Source organism: Aquarana catesbeiana, linkage group LG10, assembly GCF_042186555.1.
Source record: "Aquarana catesbeiana isolate 2022-GZ linkage group LG10, ASM4218655v1, whole genome shotgun sequence".
NCBI lineage: Eukaryota > Metazoa > Chordata > Amphibia > Anura > Ranidae > Aquarana > Aquarana catesbeiana.
The window spans coordinates 203,026,072-203,052,135 of NC_133333.1; the positions used below are offsets into that span (position 1 = coordinate 203,026,072).

General features: G+C 42.8%; 1 protein-coding gene across 9 annotated transcripts in view; it reads left to right on the forward strand.

Annotated features, from left to right (window-relative positions):
• The window catches only part of LOC141111116 (uncharacterized), a 134,060-nt gene that overhangs the window by 79,457 nt on the left and 28,539 nt on the right, over positions 1–26,064 (forward strand). For 7 of the 9 annotated variants that reach the window (XM_073603135.1, XM_073603140.1, XM_073603142.1 and 4 more), the window contains one exon: positions 20,709–20,783. In XM_073603135.1, the coding sequence (XP_073459236.1) occupies positions 20,738–20,783 (46 nt within the window). In that variant the 5' untranslated portion in view covers positions 20,709–20,737. Of the gene's footprint in view, positions 1–14,976; positions 15,104–20,708; positions 20,784–26,064 lie in introns of those variants that run through there. The other 2 variants (XM_073603134.1, XM_073603138.1) reach the window with 1 other exon arrangement.

The window sequence follows — 26,064 nt, forward strand, 5'->3', positions numbered from 1 at the left end:
AACTCAGAATTCTGACTTTGAAACTCAGAATTCTGACACTGAAACTCAGAATTCTGACTTTGAATCTCAGAATTCTGACTTTGAATCTCAGAATTCTGACTTTGAATCTCAGAATTCCGACTTTTAATCTCAGAATTCCGACTTTGAATCTCAGAATTCTGACTTTGAAACTCAGAATTCTGACACTGAAACTCAGAATTCTGACTTTTAATCTCAGAATTCTGACTTTGAAACTCAGAATTCTGACTTTGAAACTCAGAATTCTGACTTAGAATCTCAGAATTCTGACTTTGAAACTCAGAATTCTGACTTTTAATCTCAGAATTCTGACTTTGAAACTCAGAATTCTGTAGATTTTTTTTTTTAAACTCACGATTCTGACTTTGAATCTCAGAATTCTGACTTTCAAACTCAGAATTCTGACTTTGAATCTCAGAATTCTGACTTTCAAACTCAGAATTTTGTAAAAAAAAAATTTTTTTTGCAAACTCATAATTCTGTATTTTTTTTTTATGATGGCCCCAGGGCTCTTCCATATTTGAGAGACATCCCCTCACTTCCTAATATAATAGGCATTCACACTACAGTCTCAAGTTGTTAAAAATCATGTTTTTTGTTGCAGTATACAACTCCTTCAAAGAATATATCAGTATCAGTTTGCATTTATGATGGTCACATTAATGTGAAAGACAGAAAACCCTTCATGAGTTAATTGCATATGTATATATAAGAAAAAAGGACACTCTAGAGTACGGACAGGGAGGCTGCACACCCCGAATATAGAATTAAAAAACAGAAAATCCCCCTAATGGGGCTTTAATGCAGCCAATGGTATATGAAACACAAAATACAAAAAGGTGTTGTGATGGCCATTTTAATTTGGTTAATACAGCAAGTACTGACAACAAAGAATTTGGGACATAGACTTAAATCCAAAGATGAAAATAGGAAACAATGCCAATAACAGAGGACAGTGTACAATACAATTACATCACAGGCAACAGTAATACAATAGCACAAAGATGTTGGTTGTGTGAGATCCTGACGCGTTTCGACCCCAATGGGTCTTCTTCAGAGGATAGGTATGTATAAAAACTGTAAAAATGTAGACATGTGTCAAACAATTTCAAGCCAAAACAGAAAGAAAGAGTATATAAACAATTCCATATGGTGTATCTTTACCAGTCACGATGTACTTGATGGTTACAAGTGGCCATAATGTGAAAGAATATCCCTCTTGATGTATCCCCGATATCCTAGCGGGTGGGCCAGTCACAAGGGGAGCGAGTGCCACCCACACGTCTTACAAGGAATCACACACTATGTAACCCCAAAGGGGCGGAGGGAGAGAAGGGGGTACACACTGCACCTGCGATAAAATTACAATATATATATTTATTAAGTGGCGGGTTCCAAAATAAGATTTGTACGGCAAAAGAGTCAAAAGAGAAATGTGTCTATATTGCTATTACAATTTCGAGAGTTCTAGCTGGATAACGGGCGTGGTGGGATGACGGAGCCATGCAAGAGGGAAGACAACAAGGATAGCAGGTGTGAAGGAAAAAAAGTGAGGGAAGAAGAGTGAGGGAAAAGAAAGGAAGGAAAAGATGAGTGATGAGCAGGGATGGAATGGAGGGGAAGGGAAGGAAGGGGAAGGAACGGCGGGGAGGTATGGTATGGTAAGGAAAACACATATATAATGCATGGGTCGGCTCCCAAATCACGTCCGTATATGTAAGGAACCTGAGAACACAGAGAGAAAGTGTAGCGACCAGTGAGTGTAGGAGAGGCCCATCAAGGGGCCAGAAAAAGTGAAAAGTGAAAAAACCAAGAATAGTCGTGAACCAAACAAAACAGAAAAGCCCCCAAGCAGGTGTGAGTATGTGAGTGACATGTGAGAAGAGCAGAGTGAATGAGGGGGGCATAGGATTAAGTGTGAAATAAATAAGGTTACCGATAAGATAATCGAAAATAGTCCATGATATCACGGATTATGGAACGGGTAAATCAGAATTTCAAACAAGATGAAAGAAAATATATCACATTAGTGGTGTGAACCGAGCATGATGAACGCAGTAAGAAGGTGTATGAATCAGTAAAAGAATATGTACTTACCACCAAATGAGATGATAAGGCAGCACAGAAGCGTCCAGTGGAAACAAATAATCCAACTGGACCTTCCCTATTGCCAACCTAATTTATAGAAGAACTTATTTGCCAAAGTATCCCGCAGGTGCAGGTGTCACTCCCCCTCCATCCATTCCCCCATGAGGAAAGAGCGACGCAATGGTGGCGCCCTTGGTGTGACTCCCTCGGCGTTCCGGAAGAGGAATTCTCCCGGATCCACCGTCACCCCCGCCGCAACTGCGTAGGCGTCGTGACGTCACGCGCACGCCCGTGGTATCGCGCGTGCGCGGGAGGCCAGGACGTCCGGAGGGGATCCGGAACGCCGCTGGCAGGGATAGAAATAGCGTCCACCTAGTGGGCGCTTGGAGAGACGCAGGACCCTTTGCGCCTCCCCACCCTGCCAGGAAGGCATGTGTGTCACGTCTCCACCCCCCAAGGGACCCGGCCCCCCGGGCCACTAAATGGTGGCTATAACACGGAGAAGGGGGGAAGAGGGAAGGTCATAGAAGGAGTTATAGGGCCATAAATAGATTGTTCATATCGTGTGTTGGCAATGACATACCTATAGTTAACACTGTCCCTCATAATCATGAAAAAAATTTTGAATGCAGTAGGTAAATTTAGCCACCAAAACAATACAAAATAAAACAATTTCCAAAAGAAAAAACGGTGAACTAGTTGATGTGTCAAACAACATCCCTGCAAAAGCGAAATGATTTATTAGTGATGTGGAATCCCATGGGTTGTATCCTAGGTTGCTGAGAAATGTAAAATTATATTTACTGTAGTTAAATATCCAACTGGGTACGTTGGATAACAAGAGATTATTGGATAATGTGTCTATACCTTGAGGAAACATTTCAATCAGCATATACAATCCCATGGGAAAAAATACCAAAAATGAAGTAGCAAACATCTTTCATAAGAATGGGTCTCAGGGTATTGCTGTCAAGGCAGGTCCTCACAGAAGGAGGTAATACCTGCCAGAAAAGACCCTCACAGGGCCATTGGGCACAAACAACAGTTCACAGTTTGTGTCTGGACTCGAGTGTCAAAGCGGCGGGGGAGGGGTGTTTAACCACCCAAAATTTGACAATAAGAAAAAAGGACACTCTAGAGTACGGACAGGGAGGCTGCACACCCCGAATATAGAATTAAAAAACAGAAAATCCCCCTAATGGGGCTTTAATGCAGCCAATGGTATATGAAACACAAAATACAAAAAGGTGTTGTGATGGCCATTTTAATTTGGTTAATACAGCAAGTACTGACAACAAAGAATTTGGGACATAGACTTAAATCCAAAGATGAAAATAGGAAACAATGCCAATAACAGAGGACAGTGTACAATACAATTACATCACAGGCAACAGTAATACAATAGCACAAAGATGTTGGTTGTGTGAGATCCTGACGCGTTTCGACCCCAATGGGTCTTCTTCAGAGGATAGGTATGTATAAAAACTGTAAAAATGTAGACATGTGTCAAACAATTTCAAGCCAAAACAGAAAGAAAGAGTATATAAACAATTCCATATGGTGTATCTTTACCAGTCACGATGTACTTGATGGTTACAAGTGGCCATAATGTGAAAGAATATCCCTCTTGATGTATCCCCGATATCCTAGCGGGTGGGCCAGTCACAAGGGGAGCGAGTGCCACCCACACGTCTTACAAGGAATCACACACTATGTAACCCCAAAGGGGCGGAGGGAGAGAAGGGGGTACACACTGCACCTGCGATAAAATTACAATATATATATTTATTAAGTGGCGGGTTCCAAAATAAGATTTGTACGGCAAAAGAGTCAAAAGAGAAATGTGTCTATATTGCTATTACAATTTCGAGAGTTCTAGCTGGATAACGGGCGTGGTGGGATGACGGAGCCATGCAAGAGGGAAGACAACAAGGATAGCAGGTGTGAAGGAAAAAAAGTGAGGGAAGAAGAGTGAGGGAAAAGAAAGGAAGGAAAAGATGAGTGATGAGCAGGGATGGAATGGAGGGGAAGGGAAGGAAGGGGAAGGAACGGCGGGGAGGTATGGTATGGTAAGGAAAACACATATATAATGCATGGGTCGGCTCCCAAATCACGTCCGTATATGTAAGGAACCTGAGAACACAGAGAGAAAGTGTAGCGACCAGTGAGTGTAGGAGAGGCCCATCAAGGGGCCAGAAAAAGTGAAAAGTGAAAAAACCAAGAATAGTCGTGAACCAAACAAAACAGAAAAGCCCCCAAGCAGGTGTGAGTATGTGAGTGACATGTGAGAAGAGCAGAGTGAATGAGGGGGGCATAGGATTAAGTGTGAAATAAATAAGGTTACCGATAAGATAATCGAAAATAGTCCATGATATCACGGATTATGGAACGGGTAAATCAGAATTTCAAACAAGATGAAAGAAAATATATCACATTAGTGGTGTGAACCGAGCATGATGAACGCAGTAAGAAGGTGTATGAATCAGTAAAAGAATATGTACTTACCACCAAATGAGATGATAAGGCAGCACAGAAGCGTCCAGTGGAAACAAATAATCCAACTGGACCTTCCCTATTGCCAACCTAATTTATAGAAGAACTTATTTGCCAAAGTATCCCGCAGGTGCAGGTGTCACTCCCCCTCCATCCATTCCCCCATGAGGAAAGAGCGACGCAATGGCGGCGCCCTTGGTGTGACTCCCTCGGCGTTCCGGAAGAGGAATTCTCCCGGATCCACCGTCACCCCCGCCGCAACTGCGTAGGCGTCGTGACGTCACGCGCACGCCCGTGGTATCGCGCGTGCGCGGGAGGCCAGGACGTCCGGAGGGGATCCGGAACGCCGCTGGCAGGGATAGAAATAGCGTCCACCTAGTGGGCGCTTGGAGAGACGCAGGACCCTTTGCGCCTCCCCACCCTGCCAGGAAGGCATGTGTGTCACGTCTCCACCCCCCAAGGGACCCGGCCCCCCGGGCCACTAAATGGTGGCTATAACACGGAGAAGGGGGGAAGAGGGAAGGTCATAGAAGGAGTTATAGGGCCATAAATAGATTGTTCATATCGTGTGTTGGCAATGACATACCTATAGTTAACACTGTCCCTCATAATCATGAAAAAAATTTTGAATGCAGTAGGTAAATTTAGCCACCAAAACAATACAAAATAAAACAATTTCCAAAAGAAAAAACGGTGAACTAGTTGATGTGTCAAACAACATCCCTGCAAAAGCGAAATGATTTATTAGTGATGTGGAATCCCATGGGTTGTATCCTAGGTTGCTGAGAAATGTAAAATTATATTTACTGTAGTTAAATATCCAACTGGGTACGTTGGATAACAAGAGATTATTGGATAATGTGTCTATACCTTGAGGAAACATTTCAATCAGCATATACAATCCCATGGGAAAAAATACCAAAAATGAAGTAGCAAACATCTTTCATAAGAATGGGTCTCAGGGTATTGCTGTCAAGGCAGGTCCTCACAGAAGGAGGTAATACCTGCCAGAAAAGACCCTCACAGGGCCATTGGGCACAAACAACAGTTCACAGTTTGTGTCTGGACTCGAGTGTCAAAGCGGCGGGGGAGGGGTGTTTAACCACCCAAAATTTGACAATAAGAAAAAAGGACACTCTAGAGTACGGACAGGGAGGCTGCACACCCCGAATATAGAATTAAAAAACAGAAAATCCCCCTAATGGGGCTTTAATGCAGCCAATGGTATATGAAACACAAAATACAAAAAGGTGTTGTGATGGCCATTTTAATTTGGTTAATACAGCAAGTACTGACAACAAAGAATTTGGGACATAGACTTAAATCCAAAGATGAAAATAGGAAACAATGCCAATAACAGAGGACAGTGTACAATACAATTACATCACAGGCAACAGTAATACAATAGCACAAAGATGTTGGTTGTGTGAGATCCTGACGCGTTTCGACCCCAATGGGTCTTCTTCAGAGGATAGGTATGTATAAAAACTGTAAAAATGTAGACATGTGTCAAACAATTTCAAGCCAAAACAGAAAGAAAGAGTATATAAACAATTCCATATGGTGTATCTTTACCAGTCACGATGTACTTGATGGTTACAAGTGGCCATAATGTGAAAGAATATCCCTCTTGATGTATCCCCGATATCCTAGCGGGTGGGCCAGTCACAAGGGGAGCGAGTGCCACCCACACGTCTTACAAGGAATCACACACTATGTAACCCCAAAGGGGCGGAGGGAGAGAAGGGGGTACACACTGCACCTGCGATAAAATTACAATATATATATTTATTAAGTGGCGGGTTCCAAAATAAGATTTGTACGGCAAAAGAGTCAAAAGAGAAATGTGTCTATATTGCTATTACAATTTCGAGAGTTCTAGCTGGATAACGGGCGTGGTGGGATGACGGAGCCATGCAAGAGGGAAGACAACAAGGATAGCAGGTGTGAAGGAAAAAAAGTGAGGGAAGAAGAGTGAGGGAAAAGAAAGGAAGGAAAAGATGAGTGATGAGCAGGGATGGAATGGAGGGGAAGGGAAGGAAGGGGAAGGAACGGCGGGGAGGTATGGTATGGTAAGGAAAACACATATATAATGCATGGGTCGGCTCCCAAATCACGTCCGTATATGTAAGGAACCTGAGAACACAGAGAGAAAGTGTAGCGACCAGTGAGTGTAGGAGAGGCCCATCAAGGGGCCAGAAAAAGTGAAAAGTGAAAAAACCAAGAATAGTCGTGAACCAAACAAAACAGAAAAGCCCCCAAGCAGGTGTGAGTATGTGAGTGACATGTGAGAAGAGCAGAGTGAATGAGGGGGGCATAGGATTAAGTGTGAAATAAATAAGGTTACCGATAAGATAATCGAAAATAGTCCATGATATCACGGATTATGGAACGGGTAAATCAGAATTTCAAACAAGATGAAAGAAAATATATCACATTAGTGGTGTGAACCGAGCATGATGAACGCAGTAAGAAGGTGTATGAATCAGTAAAAGAATATGTACTTACCACCAAATGAGATGATAAGGCAGCACAGAAGCGTCCAGTGGAAACAAATAATCCAACTGGACCTTCCCTATTGCCAACCTAATTTATAGAAGAACTTATTTGCCAAAGTATCCCGCAGGTGCAGGTGTCACTCCCCCTCCATCCATTCCCCCATGAGGAAAGAGCGACGCAATGGCGGCGCCCTTGGTGTGACTCCCTCGGCGTTCCGGAAGAGGAATTCTCCCGGATCCACCGTCACCCCCGCCGCAACTGCGTAGGCGTCGTGACGTCACGCGCACGCCCGTGGTATCGCGCGTGCGCGGGAGGCCAGGACGTCCGGAGGGGATCCGGAACGCCGCTGGCAGGGATAGAAATAGCGTCCACCTAGTGGGCGCTTGGAGAGACGCAGGACCCTTTGCGCCTCCCCACCCTGCCAGGAAGGCATGTGTGTCACGTCTCCACCCCCCAAGGGACCCGGCCCCCCGGGCCACTAAATGGTGGCATATGTATATATATATCTATATCTATATCTATCTATATATATATATATCTATCTATCTATATATATATATATATATATATATATATATATATATATATATATATATATATAGATAGATAGATATATATATATATAGAGAGATAGATGATAGATAGATAGATAGATAGATAGATAGATAGATAGATAGATAGATAGATCTATATATAGATATATAGATATATAGATATCTATATATATCTATATATCTATATATCTATATATATATATATACACACACACAAACACTATACTGTCAAAAGTATTGTGACGCCTGCCTTTACATACACATGAACTTTAATGGCATCCCAGTCTTAGTCCGTAGGGTTCAATATTGAGTTGGCCCACCCTTTGCAGCTATAATAGCTTCAACTCTTCTGGGGAGGCTGTCCACAAGGTTTAGGAGTGTGTCTATGGGAATGTTTAACCATTCTTCCAGAAGGGCATTTGTGAGGTCAGGCACTGATGTGGACAAGAAGGCCTGTCTTCACTCTAATTCATCCCTATCGGGTTTAGGTCAGGGCTCGGTGAAGGCCAGTCAAGTTCCTCCACCCCAAACTCGCTCATCCATGTCTTTATGGACCTTGCTTTGTGCATTGGTGCGCAATCATGTTGGAGCAGGAAGGGGTCATCCCTAAACTGTTCCCACAAAGTTGGGAGCATAAAATTGTCCAAAATGTCTTGGTATGCTGACGCCTTAAGTGTTCCCTTCACTGGAACTAAGGGGCCAAGTCCAACCCCTGAAAAACAACCCCACACCATAATCTTCCCTCCACCTAATGATTTGGACCAGTGCACAAAGCAAGGTCCATAAAGACACGGATAAGTGAGTTTGGGGTGGAGGAACTTGACTGGCCTGCACACTTAACCCGATAGAACAACTTTGGGATGAATGGGAGACTGCTAGCCAGGCCTTCTCATCCAAAATCAGTGCCTGACCTCACAAATGCACTTCTGGAAGAATGGTCAAACATTCCCATAGACACACTCCTAAACCTTGTGGACGGCCTTCCCAGAAGAGTTAAGGCTGTTATACCTGCAAAGGGTGGGCCAACTCAATATTGAACCCTACGGACTAAGACTGGGATGCCATTAAAGTTCATTTGCGTGTAAAGGCAGGAGTCCCAATACTTTTGACAATATAGTGTATATATACATATTTATCATATGTAACCAAAAATGCTTTTGATCATTAAAGACATTATTTACATTCAAGGATATATATGACCAATAAATAAAATAATTGACCTGTTATTTTGTCTCAGAATGTGTTGTGATAAATAAACATATTTTAAATTAAACTTTAGTGGGATCTTTGTAATGGTTTTAGATAGACCAGCGGATGGTAAGATCCTCTGTCACGTTTTTATTCTAATAAGTGTCCTAACACTGGCAATACGCTGATCGAAATGTGGCCCATCCTCCAGGGACTGGCTACATTTCTATCAGTGTTGGGGCTCCCTTAGTTGACAGAAGTTGATTGTTAAATCGAATTTGGTCAAAGGGACCCTGTTGGTAAATGTTTCCAGCAATTAGCAGCTGATCAGTGTTTTTTGATAACTGCGGGTGACACTGTGAGAATACAATGGGGAGGGGGGGGGGGGGGGATTTCTTCATACACCTTATTTGTGGTTAAATGGCAGAATGAAAAAATAACCGTGTATGGCCAGTATTACTCGGGAGAGTCTTATGCCCCATACACACCATTGGAATTGCGGCCCACAAAAGACAGATGAGAGCTTTTTGTCAGAAAATGCGACTGTGTGTATGCTCCATCGGACTTTTGCTGGCCGAATTCCAGCCAGCAAAAGATTGAGAGCATGCTTTTAATTTTTCGGTCGGAAAAAGTTCCTATCCGAAAATGCGATCGTCTGTGGCACGTCTGTGGCAATTCCGACGCGCAAAATTCCTACGCATGCTAGGAAACAATTCGACGCATGCTCGGAAGCATTGAACCTAATTTTCTCGGCTCGTCGTAGTGTTGTACGTCACCGCATTCTTGGCGGTCGTAATTTCAGCAAACTTTTGCGTGACCGTGTGTATGCCAGGCAAACTTGAGCGGAATCCCGTCGGAAAAGCCATCATATCTTTTTCCGACAAGAAGTCCGATCGTGTGTACGCGGCATTAGATTCCCGTGTGGTCACCAGTAAAGGAATGTTTGCACTGATGAAGTACAATTTTGCCCTGCATTTCTATTTTTAATGGATCACAGCGTTTGTGTCATATCTTCTACAACTGTTTTACAAATACTCTCACTTATACTGCATGTCACTGCTAAATAGTTATACCATTGATGTGATGATTCTATGGGTTGCTTTTCAGACATTCATTGGCAACATCACAAATTTTCTTAGTAAAATTGTAGAACTTGGAGAAATGTACTATAATGTATACAATGTAAATGTAGCTTTGGGTGAGTAAAATTAAAATGCGTTGCTTTACCTAAATTTAGAGAAAAATTTGGATATATCTGTACAATTTCCCATGCTGGCAAAATGCATTAGAGGAAATAAAGAAGTCCAAAGTCGTTGGTGGTTTTTAAGGGTGCAATGGCTTTGATGTTAAACCCAAGAACAAAAATGTAATCTATTGCAGCTTACCAGTCTTCAGATGTGATTGCTGCATTAGTGTTCTTTTTACAAGTTTTTAACTTATTTTTTACTTGGTGATTCTTATTTATTTTTACTTGGTGATCCTTCCTTTCGTAGGGTGACAACACTTTCTACATCTACTGTACTGTATCTTAAGAGCAGTGTGTCACCCTAGGACAAATATGTTAGGGCTATAGAACACCTCCCCTTTTCTCATCTTAATAACATACGCTATATTACCAAAAGTATTGGGACACATGCCTTTACAAGCACATGAACTTTAATGGCATCCCAGTCTTAGTCCATAGGGTCCAATATTAAGTTGGCCCACCCCTTTCAGCTATAACAGCTTCAACTCTTCTGGGAAAGCTGTCAACAAGGTTTTGGAGTGTGTCTATGGGAATGTTTGATCATTCTTCCAGAAGCATAATTGTGAGGTCAGACACTGATGTGGATGAGAAGGCCTGGCTCACAGTCTCCACTCTAATTCATCCCAAAGCTGTTCTATTGGGTTGAGGTCAGAACTCTGTGCAGGCCAGTCAAGTTCCTCCATCCCAAAATCGCTCATCCATGTCTTTATGGAGCTTGATTATGGTGTGGTGTTTTTTTCAGGGGTTGGGCTTGGCCCCTTAGTTCCAATGAAGGGAACGCTTAAAGGCTTCAGCATGCCAAGACATTTTGGACAATTTTATGCTCCAAACTTTGTGAAAACAGTTTGGGTATGGCCCCTTCCTGTTCCGACATGATGGTGCACCAGTGCACAAAGCAAGGTCCATAAAGACATTGATAAATGAGTTTAGGGTAGAGGAACTTGACTGGCCTGCACAAAGTCCTGACCTCAACCCGACAGAACACCTTTGTGATGAATTAGAGTGGAGATTGTGAGCCAGGCCTTCTCATACAACATCAGTGCCAGAACCGCACAAATGTGCTTCTGGAAGAATGGTCAAACATTACCATAGACACATTCCTAAACCTTGTGGACAGCCTTCCCAGAAGAGTTGAAGCTGTTATAGCTGCAAAGGGTGGGTCAACTCAATATTGAACCCTACGGACTAAGACTGGCATGCCATTAAAGTTCATGTGCGTGTAAAGGCAGGCATCCCAATACGTTTGATAATATAGTGTAGATGAGAGGTGTTTTAGAATCCACACAGGGAAGTGGGAACAATATATCTGACCCAATGATTCCAAAAATGCCACCGAATTTTCCCTATCAGCTCTACTTTTTGAGATACAGCATAAATGCCATATACCACTCTTCACTCTGGTCGCCTATCAAAAATCAGGATATTTTAACCATTTTCTGTCTGGCTTATTGACAAATGAGGACCAAGTGGGAGCCTCCCAGTTCCAGAAGGACATCATATGATGTCCTCCCAGTCGCGTGCCTCGCGGCTGCACTGCAGTGCAATCTATCACCCACTGTGATCACTGTGACCAATCCAATGATCACATGACATTTGTACACGATGAAGGGTTTTCATTCATAGTTATTAATTGTGTACTATTGTGATGACCTCTGTGAATGCTCACAGTGATCACATGGTACAGACTGGCCCAATCAAAGCACATATGTACCATATGATAGATGTGGCTAATCACAGCTCTCACAATAGTAGACACTGGCTATGAATGGAGGCCATTCATAAGAATGATTTCTCATCACTTTTTTTTTTTTATCCGCCATGGTGCAAAAACCTACAGCAAAAAAAACCTGTAAGTGTACAAAAAACATGCATGTAAACACACACAAAAAAGTGCACTTAAGGGTGTGCTTAAGTCCATCCTCCCAAAGCAGTAGGACTTCTGCCCTGACCCCCCTGGGCACAAGGCTCCTGATGGGGACATAGCTTTACATGGTCTGTCTAGCGGGAAGGCCTGGCAGACCCCAGGCCATCCTCAAATACTAGGTCACGAAGAAAGACCCCCCCCCCAGAGGCAGGGGAAGTCAGGGTAAGTCTGAGGACTTACGCCCTTCATCCAGTAAAGAAAACACACACAAAAGTGAAGAGGTGACAAACGTGGGAGAAAAATAAATAAACATAATAAAGTGGCCGGGCCCTGAGGCCTGGTAAGCAAAAATTGCCCCGGACTTAAGCCAGAAGGCCCAGCCCTGAGGGCGCAGTGCAGAAAAATAGTTTGGAGCTATGACCATGTGATCTTTTCACACAATGGGTTCCCACACCCATAGTGTTACTATGAGCACCTCTGGGGCAACAACTCCCAGAGGGCACAGACACCGCAGACTCTCTGCCTTCCCAGCCCATGGCCAGACAAGGTAGGCTACTCAAACCAGGAGGTACCGGACCCTTCCAGCTTTCCCGGGAGAATTTACTCCCAGCCCCCAATTACACTTGGGCGCTCCGGTTTCAAATCCTGCCAGTACTAACCTACCAGGTCCTCATCAGGCTAGCAGGGCTGCATAGTCACCACTCCAACCCAACCCGGTATGGGTCAGAATGATAACACAGCGTCCCCACTAGAACACTGATAAGAACAGACACTTGATCTTAGCTAAAAGGCCGAGAAATTCAAACCAAGCATCAGAATGGGGAAGAAAGGGGATTTAAGTGACTTTGAACGTGGCATGGTTGTTGGTGTCAGATGGGCTGGTCTGAGTATCTCAAAAACAGCTGACCTACTGGGATTATCATGCACAACCATCGCTAGGGTTTACAGAGAATGTTCTGAAAAAGAGAAAATATCCAGTGAGCCATAGTTGCGTGGACGAAAATGCCTTGTTGATGTCAGAGGAGAATGGGCAGACTGGTTCAAGATGATAGAAAGGCAACCGTAACTCAAATAACCACTCATTACAACCAAGGTATGCAGAATACAATCTCTGAATCCACAACATATCAAACTTTGAAGCAGATGGGCTACAGCAGCAGAAGACAACACCAGGTGCCACTCCTGTCAGCTAAGAACAGGAAACTGAGGCTACAACTCACACAGGCTCACCAAAATTGGACAATAGAAGATTGGAAAAAGGTTGCCTGGGGCACGACCCAGGTCCCCAAACCCTTTTTATGGCAATAACTTGCATATAAGTAGGGATGAGCCAAACACCCCCCTGTTCGGTTCGCACCAGAACATGCGAACAGGCAAACAATTTGTTCAAACACGCGAACACCGTTAAAGTCTATGGGACTCGAACATAAATAATCAAAAGTGATAATTTTAAAGGCTTATATGCAAGTTATTGTCATAAAAAGTGTTTGGGGACCTGGGTCCTGCCCTCGCCTGCCCGTCCCACAGCTCGTTGCCATCACCCGGATGGGGTAAGTGCCGGTCTGATGGTGAGCAAGAGGGGGGGGTCACATTGGCTGCATATTATGGGCACAGAAGCTGCATATGGTGGGTGCAGAAGCTGCATATGATGGGCAGCAGAAGCTGCATATGATAGTCATGACTATCTGGGACTTTAAGACTCTGGAATCTAACATTCAAGGCCTGCGCATTATGTAACTGAAGAGCAACTGCACACGCATGACAAATAAGCAAAGCTGCAAAACTCTTAAGATGTTCTGTGACTTTTTGCTGACCTGTTGTACACTTGAAATAAAAGTAAAGAAGGTTATTAAGTACAGTGTGTAATAAGATCCAGTTCCAAAAATATGTAATTTTTTTTTTTTTAAGCACAATGCATCAATATAAACGAGTCTGATTTTTTTGGTTTTGAAATTATATTACTTAAGCAGTGTGTGGGACCAGAAATACATGAATAAAAGCATCATTTGTGAATTATCTTCTAGAAAATGAAAAAATAAAATGTGGAAAATTTTGGCTTCTAAAAAAAAAAAAAAAGAAGAAGCTGCATATGATGGGCACAGAGGCTGCATATGATGGGCACAGAGGTTGCATATGATGGGCACAGTGGCTGCATATGGTGGGCACAGAGGCTGCATATGATGGGCACAGTGGCTGCAATTGATAGGCACAGTGAGGCTGCAACTGATGTTTTTTTTTAGTGTTTTTCAGAATTTTTTTAGTTTGTTTACGCACTTGTTTACGCTCCTCCAAAAATCTGGCGCACCAGCCGACACTGCGTTGCATACTGAGGAACAGAAAAATACCACTACACACACAGGCTTTCAGAAAATCACAATGTGAACAAAAACAAAAGACCAAATATGAATCCCTAAGAAGTTTAAAATAATATTTTAGCTAACTCCCTCATCACCTCCTCCCATATCCGCCTCCAGGACTTCCCCTGAGCCTCGTCCATCCTCTGGAATTCCCTACCCCAATCTGTCAGACTGTCTCCACATTTATCCACTTTTAGGCGATCCCTGAAAACTTTCCTCTTCAGAGAAGCCTATCCTGCCTCCATCTAACAACTGCACTATTTTCTCCATTAGCTCATCCCCCACAGCTATTACCCTTTTGTATAACTTGACCCTCCCTCCTAGATTGTAAGCTCTAAGGAGCAGGGCCCTCTGATTCCTCCTGTATTGAATTGTATTGTAGTTGTACTGTCCTCCCTAGTGTTGTAAAGCGCTGTGTAAACTGTCGGCGCTATATAAATCCTGTATAATAATATTAATAATAATATCATTTCAATAAAGCTAAGCATTGCAATGTAAGGAATAAATAGAATTTAGAAGATCAGCATTAACAGAAAACTTTTTGTTTTTTCAGCGGGTAACCTGTTTAGAGATCATGATGAAATTATAATTCTTTCTGTCCCACAACAAGGACTATTCATGAGGGTTTGCGTGGGAAGGGACTGCCCTTCGGGTTGGGTGGTTCTTTAGCTGCATGACAAACAGCTGCATGACTCAGTGTTGGGAAAGCGAAACTAACTGTTCAGGGCAGTCCCCAGATCTTCTATACGGAGGCAATCACAGATCTTTTACAACGCTCACACCATAAATTTAATGGGTAAGGGGGATTTTTGTTACATATGCAAACTAATGATAAAAATAGTCTATTTTTTTTTACTATAGGTTTTTCTTTTTGAAGAAGTAGCTCAACTGTATTCCAATTTAGAGAACAAAGTGCAGCATTGTATTTGTGTAGAAAAGGAGTTCATCGCTGTATCATGATAATCTACTATTTTTTAACTCAGATGTACTCAGTGTTAAAGTGACTGTTACCGATCTACAAATGAAATCCAAAATTAAATTGCCATTCACCAATTCTTAGATGTAATGGTTGCATTGGTTTTTTTTTTCCTCCTTTATTTTCACCTGGTGATCCTGCCAATAAGTTTGCTCTTTTTCTACTTCCTTTAACCCCTTCATGCAGGGCCGTCTTTAATATTGATTGGACCCTGGGCAAAACTTTTCTTGCCCCCCCCATGCAGTTTCGCTCTCCGCCTGCTCTGAGACATACAATAAATAGCAGCTAGACTCTAAATCAGTTTACTGAATCAGATCAGGCAGCTATTGCGATTGGTTGCCAGAGGTTACAGTGTATCATTAATGCTCACTGACTGGTTGCTAGAGGTTACAGCACACATGAAGGCTCACTGATTAGTTGTTAGAGGTTATAGCACATGATGTCTGCTTGTTGATTGATTGCTACTGATTACTGTGGATATGACCTCAGGGGGGCATGATATATATATCAATGCTGCCGGCCGCTGCTATTTACATATGAATGCTGGTAATTTACATGTAAACACAGGGCCTGGCAGGTGAGTCATGTGTACACAACAATAGGGCAGAGCTGGGCAGCATTAGTAAGAGCACTTCACACTGAGATATTGGGACACAGCACGGGACTACAACCTAGAGGGACGAGGGAATTTAAACCAGGATAGTTGGCAAGTATGAGGTAGCTGCTTTGGGCCCCACAACAATGACAGGGCCCAGGGCAGCTGCCCCTTATGTCCTGCCTTAAAGACGGCCCTGCCTTCATGCCTAAGCCGTTTTCTGACATTTGTTGCTTACAAGTTAAAATCGGTATTTTTTGCTAGAAAATCCCTACCATTATATATATGTATATTTTTTTAGCAGAGACCCTAGAGAATAACATGGCAATTGTTGCAATATTTTATGTCACACAGTATTTGCGCAATTTTTGGGGGAAAAAATATACTTTTATGAATTAAAAAAAAAACGAAACAGTAAAGTTAGCCCAATTTTTTTGTATAATGTGAAAGATGATGTTACACTGCGTAAACAGATACCTAACATGTCGTGGAATGGTGACAAACTACGGTACTTAAAAATCTCCAGAGGCAACACTTTGAAAATTTCTACAGGTTACCTGTTTAGAGTTGCAGAGGAGGTCTTGTGATAGAATTATTGCTCTTGCTCTAATGATCGGGGGCGATATCTTAAATGCGTGGTTTGAACACTGTTTACATTTGTGGTTGCGACTTACATATGCGTTCGCTTCTGCACACGAGCACGGAGGGATGGGGCGCTTTAGATTTTTTTTTCTTATTTATTTTAACTTATTTTTTTTACACTTACACTGTGCCTTTGGAGAAAAAAAATTCTGATCACTTTTATTGCTGTCAGAAGAAATGTAAACATCCCTTGTGACAGTAATAGGCAGTGACAGGTACTCTTTATGGAGGGATCAGGGATCTATAAGACCCCCAATCCCTCCTTTGCACTTAAAAGTTTTAAAAGTTTAGCTGTTTTGAATACTGTAATTTTTTTACATTTGGCGCCTTTAAGTCTTCTGTAAACCAGAAGTGATGTCATAACATCGCTTCTGGGTTACTAGATTCAAGACCCGATTAAAGCCAATTCCGGCTTCGTTCGGGTCTCTGGCCATCCGGGGAACGTTCCGGCTGGTCGCTCGGGCCTCCTGATGAGACGGGAGAGCCCAGGCCAGCCACGGAAGGCGGCGGCAATGGGGGGAAGTCCCCTCCTGCTGCTTGGGATAACAGCCGAGCGGCTTCTTAGCCGCATCGGTTGTTATCCCAAGAAAGCCAACCACCGGCTCTAAAAAATGGTACCGGGGTGATTCGTGCAGCTGCAGTCATCACCCCAGTACAACCCCTTCAAGCCGAGCCCGCATAACTTGTCTAGAGAAAGTAGCAGTTAGAGGGTTGAGACAAACCATTTACCATTGACAAGGTTTCCTATAGTGACCAGATTTTATTCATTTATGTAAAACCTTTATCCCAATGGAGGAAAAAACTGTTTGCTGTAACTGCTTATAAAGTGTTAGCTGGAGTTCAGCTTCAGTTCAAGGATGTATAAATCTACTTGTCAAACACTACCCTCTCCCCACACCGACAATGCTGCTGTACAAAGGTGTCAGCTTTACTACTCTAGAATATAGACACCCTATAGACAGGAGGTGTGTTACTGACAAGATCACCAGGTGAAAGAAAACCTATGCAGATTGTAGTTTGCATATTCCAGGTGGATTTTGCGTTTTTCAATACACATTTTTGATCCATTGAAGTCCATAGAATCAAAAACCAGAAAAAAAATCCCTGGCCCTTTCCATAAAATGCACAGATATGAACGTGACCCATAAGAAACCATGTTAAATGGACTGTAGTGAGTTTTTGCAAAACTGAAAACGCACTAAAAAATGCATAGGTGTGAACCAGGCCTAAAAAAAGAAAACAAATACAGCCATCATATCTAAGGATTGGTAAGCTGCAATTAATTACAATTTTGTTTTTGAATGTAATACTGCCTTATATGGATTGGAATATATAAAGTAGAACTCAAGCTACAACTTTTTTTTCCATTTTGGATTAAGGGCTCATTTATACTTGCTTCGGCTTTAACACACATTAAAGTGCCCACCACTTTTTGATGCTTCTGTGATGCTTTTTTTGAAGCTTTAATGAAGCTTTGCAACTGCCCGGTGTGTTGATTTTCTATTTGTTTTAAAGGGGCCCAGACCCAGTAGAACCCCAGCTCAGTAGTACCCCTTTTCAGCAGATCCCCAACTTACTGGAACCTTCATTCAGCAGATCCCTAGCTTATTAGTACCTTCATTCAGCCAATACCTTGCTCAGTAGTACCCCCAGTTCTGCTGATGCCCCACTTAGTAGTACCCCCATACCTGGTGATCCCCCACTCACTTGAAAACCCCAGGTTTGCTGATCCTCCGCTTTCTCTGGTCCTTGCTCACCTCTCACTATATTGCTCCCATGCTGCGCACGTGACACTGCTAGTTTCTCCTGCTCTGGTCCCCCAGCTCTGCTGATCTTCTGCTGCTCAGTCCTCTCTCTTGCCCACACTCACCTTCTGCTACAATGTTCTCATGTTGCACACCATTAGTGCCGTCTGCTAGTTGCTCCGCTGCAGTCCGGACCCCGCTCACTGTTTTGCTTCTCCATGTTGCCCACCAGATGTGACATTACCAGACACTTCCAGAATATACACACATGAACCGGAAGTGACTGCAGATGATGTCTTTCCGGTTTGCTTGTTGGTTTCCTGGTATATCTCATACCTGCAATACCTCCAAAACAAAGCAAAGCTAACTCTGAATGAAATGCCCTCAAAAGCTGCAGGTGCTCTTAGCAAGCTTTGTCATAGACTTCTATGGAGGCTTTGGAGATGCTTTAAAGCACCAAAAAAGCGACATGGGGTCTAATTTTGAAGCAAAGCAAAGCAATCAGGAATGTAAGGTGACCATTTTATTTAGTGACAGGTGTTTTGATTGGCATTCAGAGTGCTTTAAAAAAGTGTGTCCAATGCCACATGTGTAAGCAAGTGTAAACAAGCTCTAAGGGAGAATTATAACCGTCTGGTTATAACCGTCTGGTTACCCGGATCACCAGAACTAGTGTTCCTGGTCTTTTCCTTTCACTCTCTTTGATAACGCTAAACAGAACAAAAAGAGAGTATTATTTGAACCTTTTTACCTTTAACATTGATGCCAGTGCTACCATTGATCAGGAATTGTCCCCCAAAGTCTGCAGGGAAATGAAAGTCTGGTTCTCATCCTACCTATCACACCGCTCCTTCAGTGTCACTTACAACTCTACTTCCTCCTCTCCTTTTCCTTTTTCCGTTGGGGTCCCCCAAGGTTCTGTTCTTGGACCTCTCCTTTTCTTAATCTACACCACCTCCTTGGGTCAGTTGATTGCCTCCCATGGCTTTCAATCTCATCTCTACGCTGATGACACCCAAATCTATCTCTCCACCCCCCAGCTCTCTCCATCTGTCTCCTCACGCATTACCAACTTACTAGCAGACATATCAGCCTGGATGTCACATCACTTCCTCAAACTCAACCTATCCAAAAACGAGCTCATGATATTTCCTCCCTCAGGTGCCACTTCCCCTGCTTTCCCTGTCAATATCAACGGCTCAACTATCAACCCATCTCCCCATGCCAGGGTCCTAGGTGTAATCCTGGACTCTGAACTAACCTTTCGACCCCACATTCTATCACTATCCAAAGCTTGCCGCCTCAATCTCCGCAACATCTCCAAGATACGCCCCTTCCTAACCAATGTCACCACAAAGCTTCTAATCCACTCCCTGGTCATCTCCCACCTCGACTACTGCAACTCCCTCCTCATTGGTTTACCTCTAAATAGGCTATCCCCACTTCAGTCCATCATGAACACTGCTGCCAGGCTCATCCACCACACAAACCGCTCAGCGTCTGCTACACCCCTCTGCCAATCCCTCCATTGGCTGCCACTCAGTCACCGAATTAAATTCAAGATACTAACTATAACTTACAAAGCCATCCACAACCTGGCCCCCAGCTACATCTCTAACCTAGTCACAAAATACCAACCTAATCGTTCTCTTCGCTCCTCCCAAGACCTCCTGCTCTCAAACTCCCTTGTCACCTCATCCCATGCTCGCCTTCAGGACTTCTCCAGAGCCTCCCCCATCCTTTGGAATGCTCTACCCCAATCCGTCCGATTTTCTCCTACTCTATCCACTTTCAGACGATCCCTGAAAACTCATCTCTTCAGAGAAGCCTATCTGGCCCCCACCTAACAACTGTACATTTATCTTCTCAATCAGCACATCACCCACAGTTATTACCTCTTGTATCTTTTGACCTTCCCTCTTAGATTGTAAGCTCTAAGGAGCAGGGCCCTCTGATTCCTACTGTATCAAAGTGTATTGTATTTGTACTGTCTACCCTCAAGTTGTAAAGCGCTACGTAAACTGTTGGCGCTATATAAATCCTGTATAATAATAATAATGAACACTTCTGATGGGAACAATACCTTAGGTCCCCCACAGTTCTCACTGGTTCTTTTATCATCATTATTGTCCCCATAATGACATGGAAGTCAGTAGGAGGAACCAGGGAGCCAATTCCTGATCAACAGAGCAGCATTATGTGGTGCGAGCACCAGGAGACCTATTTATATTGTTTTTTTTTTTTTCACAGGAAGCAGCTTTATTTTAATTTGTAGATCTGTGGCAGGATCACTTTAAATTACTAATTAATATGTCTTGTAAAACGCGTAGAACCAAAAATTGAATTAAAATAGATTTATAATTTTCTTTTATCGGGCTTTTGCTTGTTGAAAACTGATAAGAGATTAAAGTTTACTGATCACTGACATTTGTTTTATTTCAAGGCATTGGTTGTTGAATCTTTGACGAGCTTATGAAAATTACAGATTTTTTCCCTTTAACACCTTGCAAGGACACAGGTAATGTCTCTTTCTAGTTTTACAGTTAGTAGAGCCAATACAGAGATTTATTGTGGTTTACAAATAGTCGTAAACAATTTCTATTTTTTTGGATAAAGAGGTGGTGTTAGATTTTTTATTGCTAGCTTTGTCACCAATGGGGAAATTTCCTCTCACTGTCTCAGTAGGGGTTGTCTTTGGGACAGGAAGTGAAGAGGAATCTCACCAACATACATGGTGACAGAAATAAAATGTTGGCAGGAATCCTAACCATCCCTATGTGTTTTTATTTTCGCCTGTGTCTTTTATTTCCGGTTTCCCTGCGACATGCAGGTGCATCTACTTCTGAGATCTGGGATCCTAAGCATTTCCCTGGACTGGATCACCCCCTGCCGAACAAAAGCTAAGGTGTACTACTCTATGCACACTACAGATCCCATAGTTCATAAGCCATCCCGAGTGTGAATTTAAAGACCTCATCACATGTGAAACCCAAAGGAAACTCATATAGTGTAGTATTTTATAAATAAATGGGAATAAACATATCTATATTGTGCTCACATGTGACTATACCAACATCAGTGCCCCACCAGTGATAAAGTGCTCCACCTGCCACTTGCCATTCCAGGTAAGTCAGCGGATTAACAACCCTTAGTATTCCTTCTCTCGGTATAATAAAAAAAATTACTCAAAATAGTGTTATACTGTAGAGATTAACAATACAAGCTCTAACGAGCAGGGCTCTCTGATGCCTCCTGTATTGAATTTTATTATATAACTGTTGGCGCTATACAAATTCTGTATAATAATAATAACAATAGTATGAATAAACAAATCATCCTCACATTTATATCAATAATAAAGTGACGACCTGTGATTCCCAAACCACATGGCAGCTTAATGTGTACTAACCCCTTACTAGAGGTAGGTCCTTTAAAGAGGAAGTAAACCCTGGTGGGTTTTACTTCCTCTTTTTTTCCCTGCAAAGGTAAAGCATAATGGGCTACTATGCATAGCATAGTAGCCCATTATGTGTCACTTACCGGAAAACGAAGCCCGTGATGTCTCCGTTGTCCCCACTAGCAGGGAGCGTCCATCTTCGGCCCTCTTCCTTCCGGGGCCGCGAACTCCGGCTCTGTGGCTGGCCGGAGTCGCGTGATGTCACGGCATGACCCCTATTAGAAATGGCATGATGTGCCCTTTCTAAAGTGCACATGCCATTGGCGCTCAGGTCTTTCATAAACATCTCCTAAACTGTGGAGGTTTAGGAGATATTTCAAGCACTTACATGTAAGCCTTAATATAGGCTTACCTGTAGGTAAAAATGGTTGTACAGGGTGTACAACCACTTTAGGGCACACAATCTGGTAATCTTAGATCTTCCAATCTTCTACCAAAATGAATCCTTTAAGGCACAGGGTATGGTAATCTAAGCCTCTCTCCTGGTCTTCTCAGTAGTCAGCCTCTCCATAGATCAATAGTTAAAGGACATGGAGAAAGCAAAAAGAGCTCATAGTGGAGAAAATTCCATAAAAACAGCTTTATTCACCACCAATATGATCCAACACTCAAAATGGCCGACTGGGTACTTCCTCTTCAGGCATCTGACATCACTTTCTGATGTATTTTATCTGTAGACTTTGTTAAGGGAATATGGCAACCATATTCTTTTGATAAAGTCTACGGAAGAAATGCACCAGGAAGCACCCAGGTGATCATTTTGAGTGTTGGATGTTTGCGTATCTTCTTACATGTAAGCAAAACTGAAGAATTTTTTCTGGATCCTGAGTGAACTCCGGTGATGAACAGCCAATATGAAGAATCAATGTCATGCTGGAAGTAATGTGGACAACCAAAGAAGAACCCACCTCATATAAATGGAAAAAAAAAGGACATTAGATTTATTTTTTCTCATCGATTAGTCCGAGAGAGATGGGAGGGGTGTCCATTTAGGTCGATACTGCAACTTTAACAATCGTATAAGTCAGTTATAAAAAGAAGTATCGGTTTCTAGTCACACTTACGTCATGCCGTATCTGCCTGAGGGAATTCACATGTAAACATTAGAGTTTATTTTTAGCAAAAGGCTAATCTTATCTATTGGTTAAAGGACGCCCTGCCTTCAATGTCCAGGGATAAATGCAACTAACAGAGCTATTTAACTCCTTCCCGCCGAGCGTACACACATATGCGACCTCGGCTTTCAGGGGTTATACCAGGATGATGCCTGCAGCTGGTACCGTTTTTTAAAGCGGGTGGTCAGCTATTTAGGGAAACAACTGATGCGGCTAAAAGCCACTCGGCTGTTATCCCGGAGGAGCGTGAGGGGACGTCCCCCCTCCCGCCGCTCTTCCCGGGCCTCCCGTCCCACAGGGACAACCGAGACACTTCCGTCAGATAGAATAAGACTGGAACAAAGCCAGAAATGGCTTTGTTCCAATTTTCTTTCTGTAAACACGGAAGCGACGTCACTTCCGGTTTACTCAGCTGCCAATGGCGCCATTTTTTAAAAAACTGACAGTATTCAGAATCGCTGTTTTTGGCAATCTGAATACTTTGAAGTGGAAAGGAGGGATTTGGGGTCTCGCCGCAATCGTCAGGGCGAGAGCAATAATTCTAGCACTAGACCTCCTCTGTAACTCTAACCTGATAACCGTCATTTGTTTAAAAAGCGCTGCCTATGGAGATTTTTAGGTACCGTAGTTTGTTGCCATTCCATGAGTGTGCGCAATTTCAAAGCATGTCATATTGGGTATCTATTTACTCGGCGTAACATCATCTTTCACATTATGCAAAAACATTTTGCTAACTTTGCTGTTTCGTTTTTCTTTTAATTCATGAAATTGCCTTTTTTCCTAAAAGATTGCATTTAAAGACCACTGCGCAAATACAGTGTGACATAAAATATTGCAACGATCATCATTTTATTCTCTAGATTCTCTGCTAAAAAAAATATATATTGTTTGGGGGTACTAAGTAATTTTCTAGCAAAAAATACAGATTTTAACTTGCAAGCAATAAATGTCAGAAATAGGCTTAGTCATGAAAGAGTTAATATTGGGCTACTTTAGAAACCAGTCAGTAAAGAACAACACAGAGATTTTTTATATTCTTTCATGAAAGTTTGCCCTTCATTAGTGATGAGTTGAACAGCCCTGGCTTCAGTTTGGCAGGGGTTCACCGGATTTAAAAGAAGTTGGATGCTAATCGGCGGGAACCACGAACTCGATGTTCGCAGTTAACGCTTTTATCGCCCCTGGTGTTTAACCCCTTCACAGCCAGTGTCATTAGTACAATGACAGTGCATACTTTTAGCACTGATCACTGTATTAGTGTCACTGGTCCTCAAAAAATGTCAGTTAGTGTCAGAATGTCCACCACAATATCGCAGTCCCGCTACAAGTTGCTGATCGCCACCATATAGCACTAGACCTCCTCTGTAACTCAAAACTGGTAACCTGTAGAAATTTTTAAACGTCCCCTATGGAGATTTTTAAGGGTAAATGTTTGTCCCATTCCACGAGCAGGCGCAATTTTGAAGCGTGACATGTTGAGTATCAATTAACTCAGCATAATATCTTTCAAAATATAAAAAAATTGGGCTAACTTTACTGTTGTCTTATTTTTTTAATTCAAAAACGTGTAATTTTTCCAAAACAAGTGCGCTTGTAAGACCGCTGAGCAAATATGGTGTGACGAAGTATTGCAACGACCGCCATTTTAATTTTCTAGGGTGTCTGAAAAATATATATATAACTTTTGTGGGTTCTAAGTCATTTTCTAGTAAAAAAAGATTTTAACTTGTAAACACCGAGTCTGAAAAATAGGCCCGGTCCTTAAGTTGTTAACCAGTAGCCGACCAGCCGCCGTCGTTATACTTTGGCAGGTTGGCTCTCCTGGGCAAATCGCTGTAGCTGTAGGTCGGCCTGCTTTAAGACCACTAGGAGGCGCGTGCTACGATGGTGCCCATGGGCGTGCCCGGCAGCTGCAATGTCCGCGGGCACCCGCGATCGCTCCTGAGAAAACAGACAGATCTCCGTTCTGTCAGGGAAGAGGAGACAGAATTGCTGTTCATGCTGGTTATGAACAGCGATATGTCTCCTCCTCCTTCAGGCAGTCCCATCCACCCACAGTTAGAAACACTCCCTAGGACACACATTTAACCCCTGATCGCCCCCTAGTGTTAACCCCTTCCCAGCCAGTGACATTGACACAGTAATCAGTGGCTATTTTTAGCGGCAGCGGTAAAGAGCCGCTAGTTTTAGAGGCAATTTAACGTTGTTTTAGCAGGGCTTTTTGGCCACTAGCGGGGCACTTTTAAGCCCTGCTAGCGGCCAATAAAGGGTTAAAAGCTTCGGCATCGCTGGCTATTGATTTCAATGGCAGGGGTGTTTTGGGAGTGCTGTATACAGCGCTCCTAAACTGCCCCAAAGATGCTGCTCGCAGGACTTTTTTTCCCGTCCTGCAAGTGCACCACCCCAGTGTGAAAGCACTCAGATTTTCACATTGGGACTGCAGAAGAGGCAGTTTACAGGCGCTTTTCAGGCTATTTTTAGCCCAAAAATGCCTGTAAAGAGCCTCAGTGTGAAAGTGGCCTATCTAATGAATTGCAGCATTCTGTTAAGCAGACTTGCTGAGGATAGATTTGCCTCAAATTACACTAGTCTAACTATTTACATCCTAGCACCTAAACTAGGAGGGTGCTACATAATGATGATGGAAGTCAATGAAGAGTGGTTCAAGAGATTGTAAATGGGGTTTACATTCTGGAGCTAGTAAAGTGAGTTTTCCAAAAAAAAAAAAAAAATTCTATTTTGCATTTTCATATTTTTATTGGGTCACTATTCCAAACATCACACACAGAAAAATATTTTAAAGCATTATATAGTAGAATTATGTGCAAGCCGAAAATTGCATATACACTATAATGTCAAAAAGTATTGGGACGCCTGTCTTTACACGTACATGACTTTTAATGGCATCCCAATCTTAGTCTGTAGGGTTCAACATTGAGTTGGCCCACCCTTTGCAGCTATAACAGCTTCAACTCTTCTGGGAAGGCTGTCCACAAGGTTTAGGAGTGTGTCTATGGGAATGTTTGACCATTCTTCCAGAAGCGCAATTGTGAGGTCAGGCACTGATGTTGCCAGTCAAGTTCCTACACCCCAAACTCGCTCATCCGTGTCTTTATGGACCTTGCTTTGTGCATTGGTGCGTAGTCATGTTGGTACAGAAAGGGGCTATCCCCAAACTGTTCCCACAAAGTTGGGAGCATGAAATTGTCCAAAATTACTTTGTATGC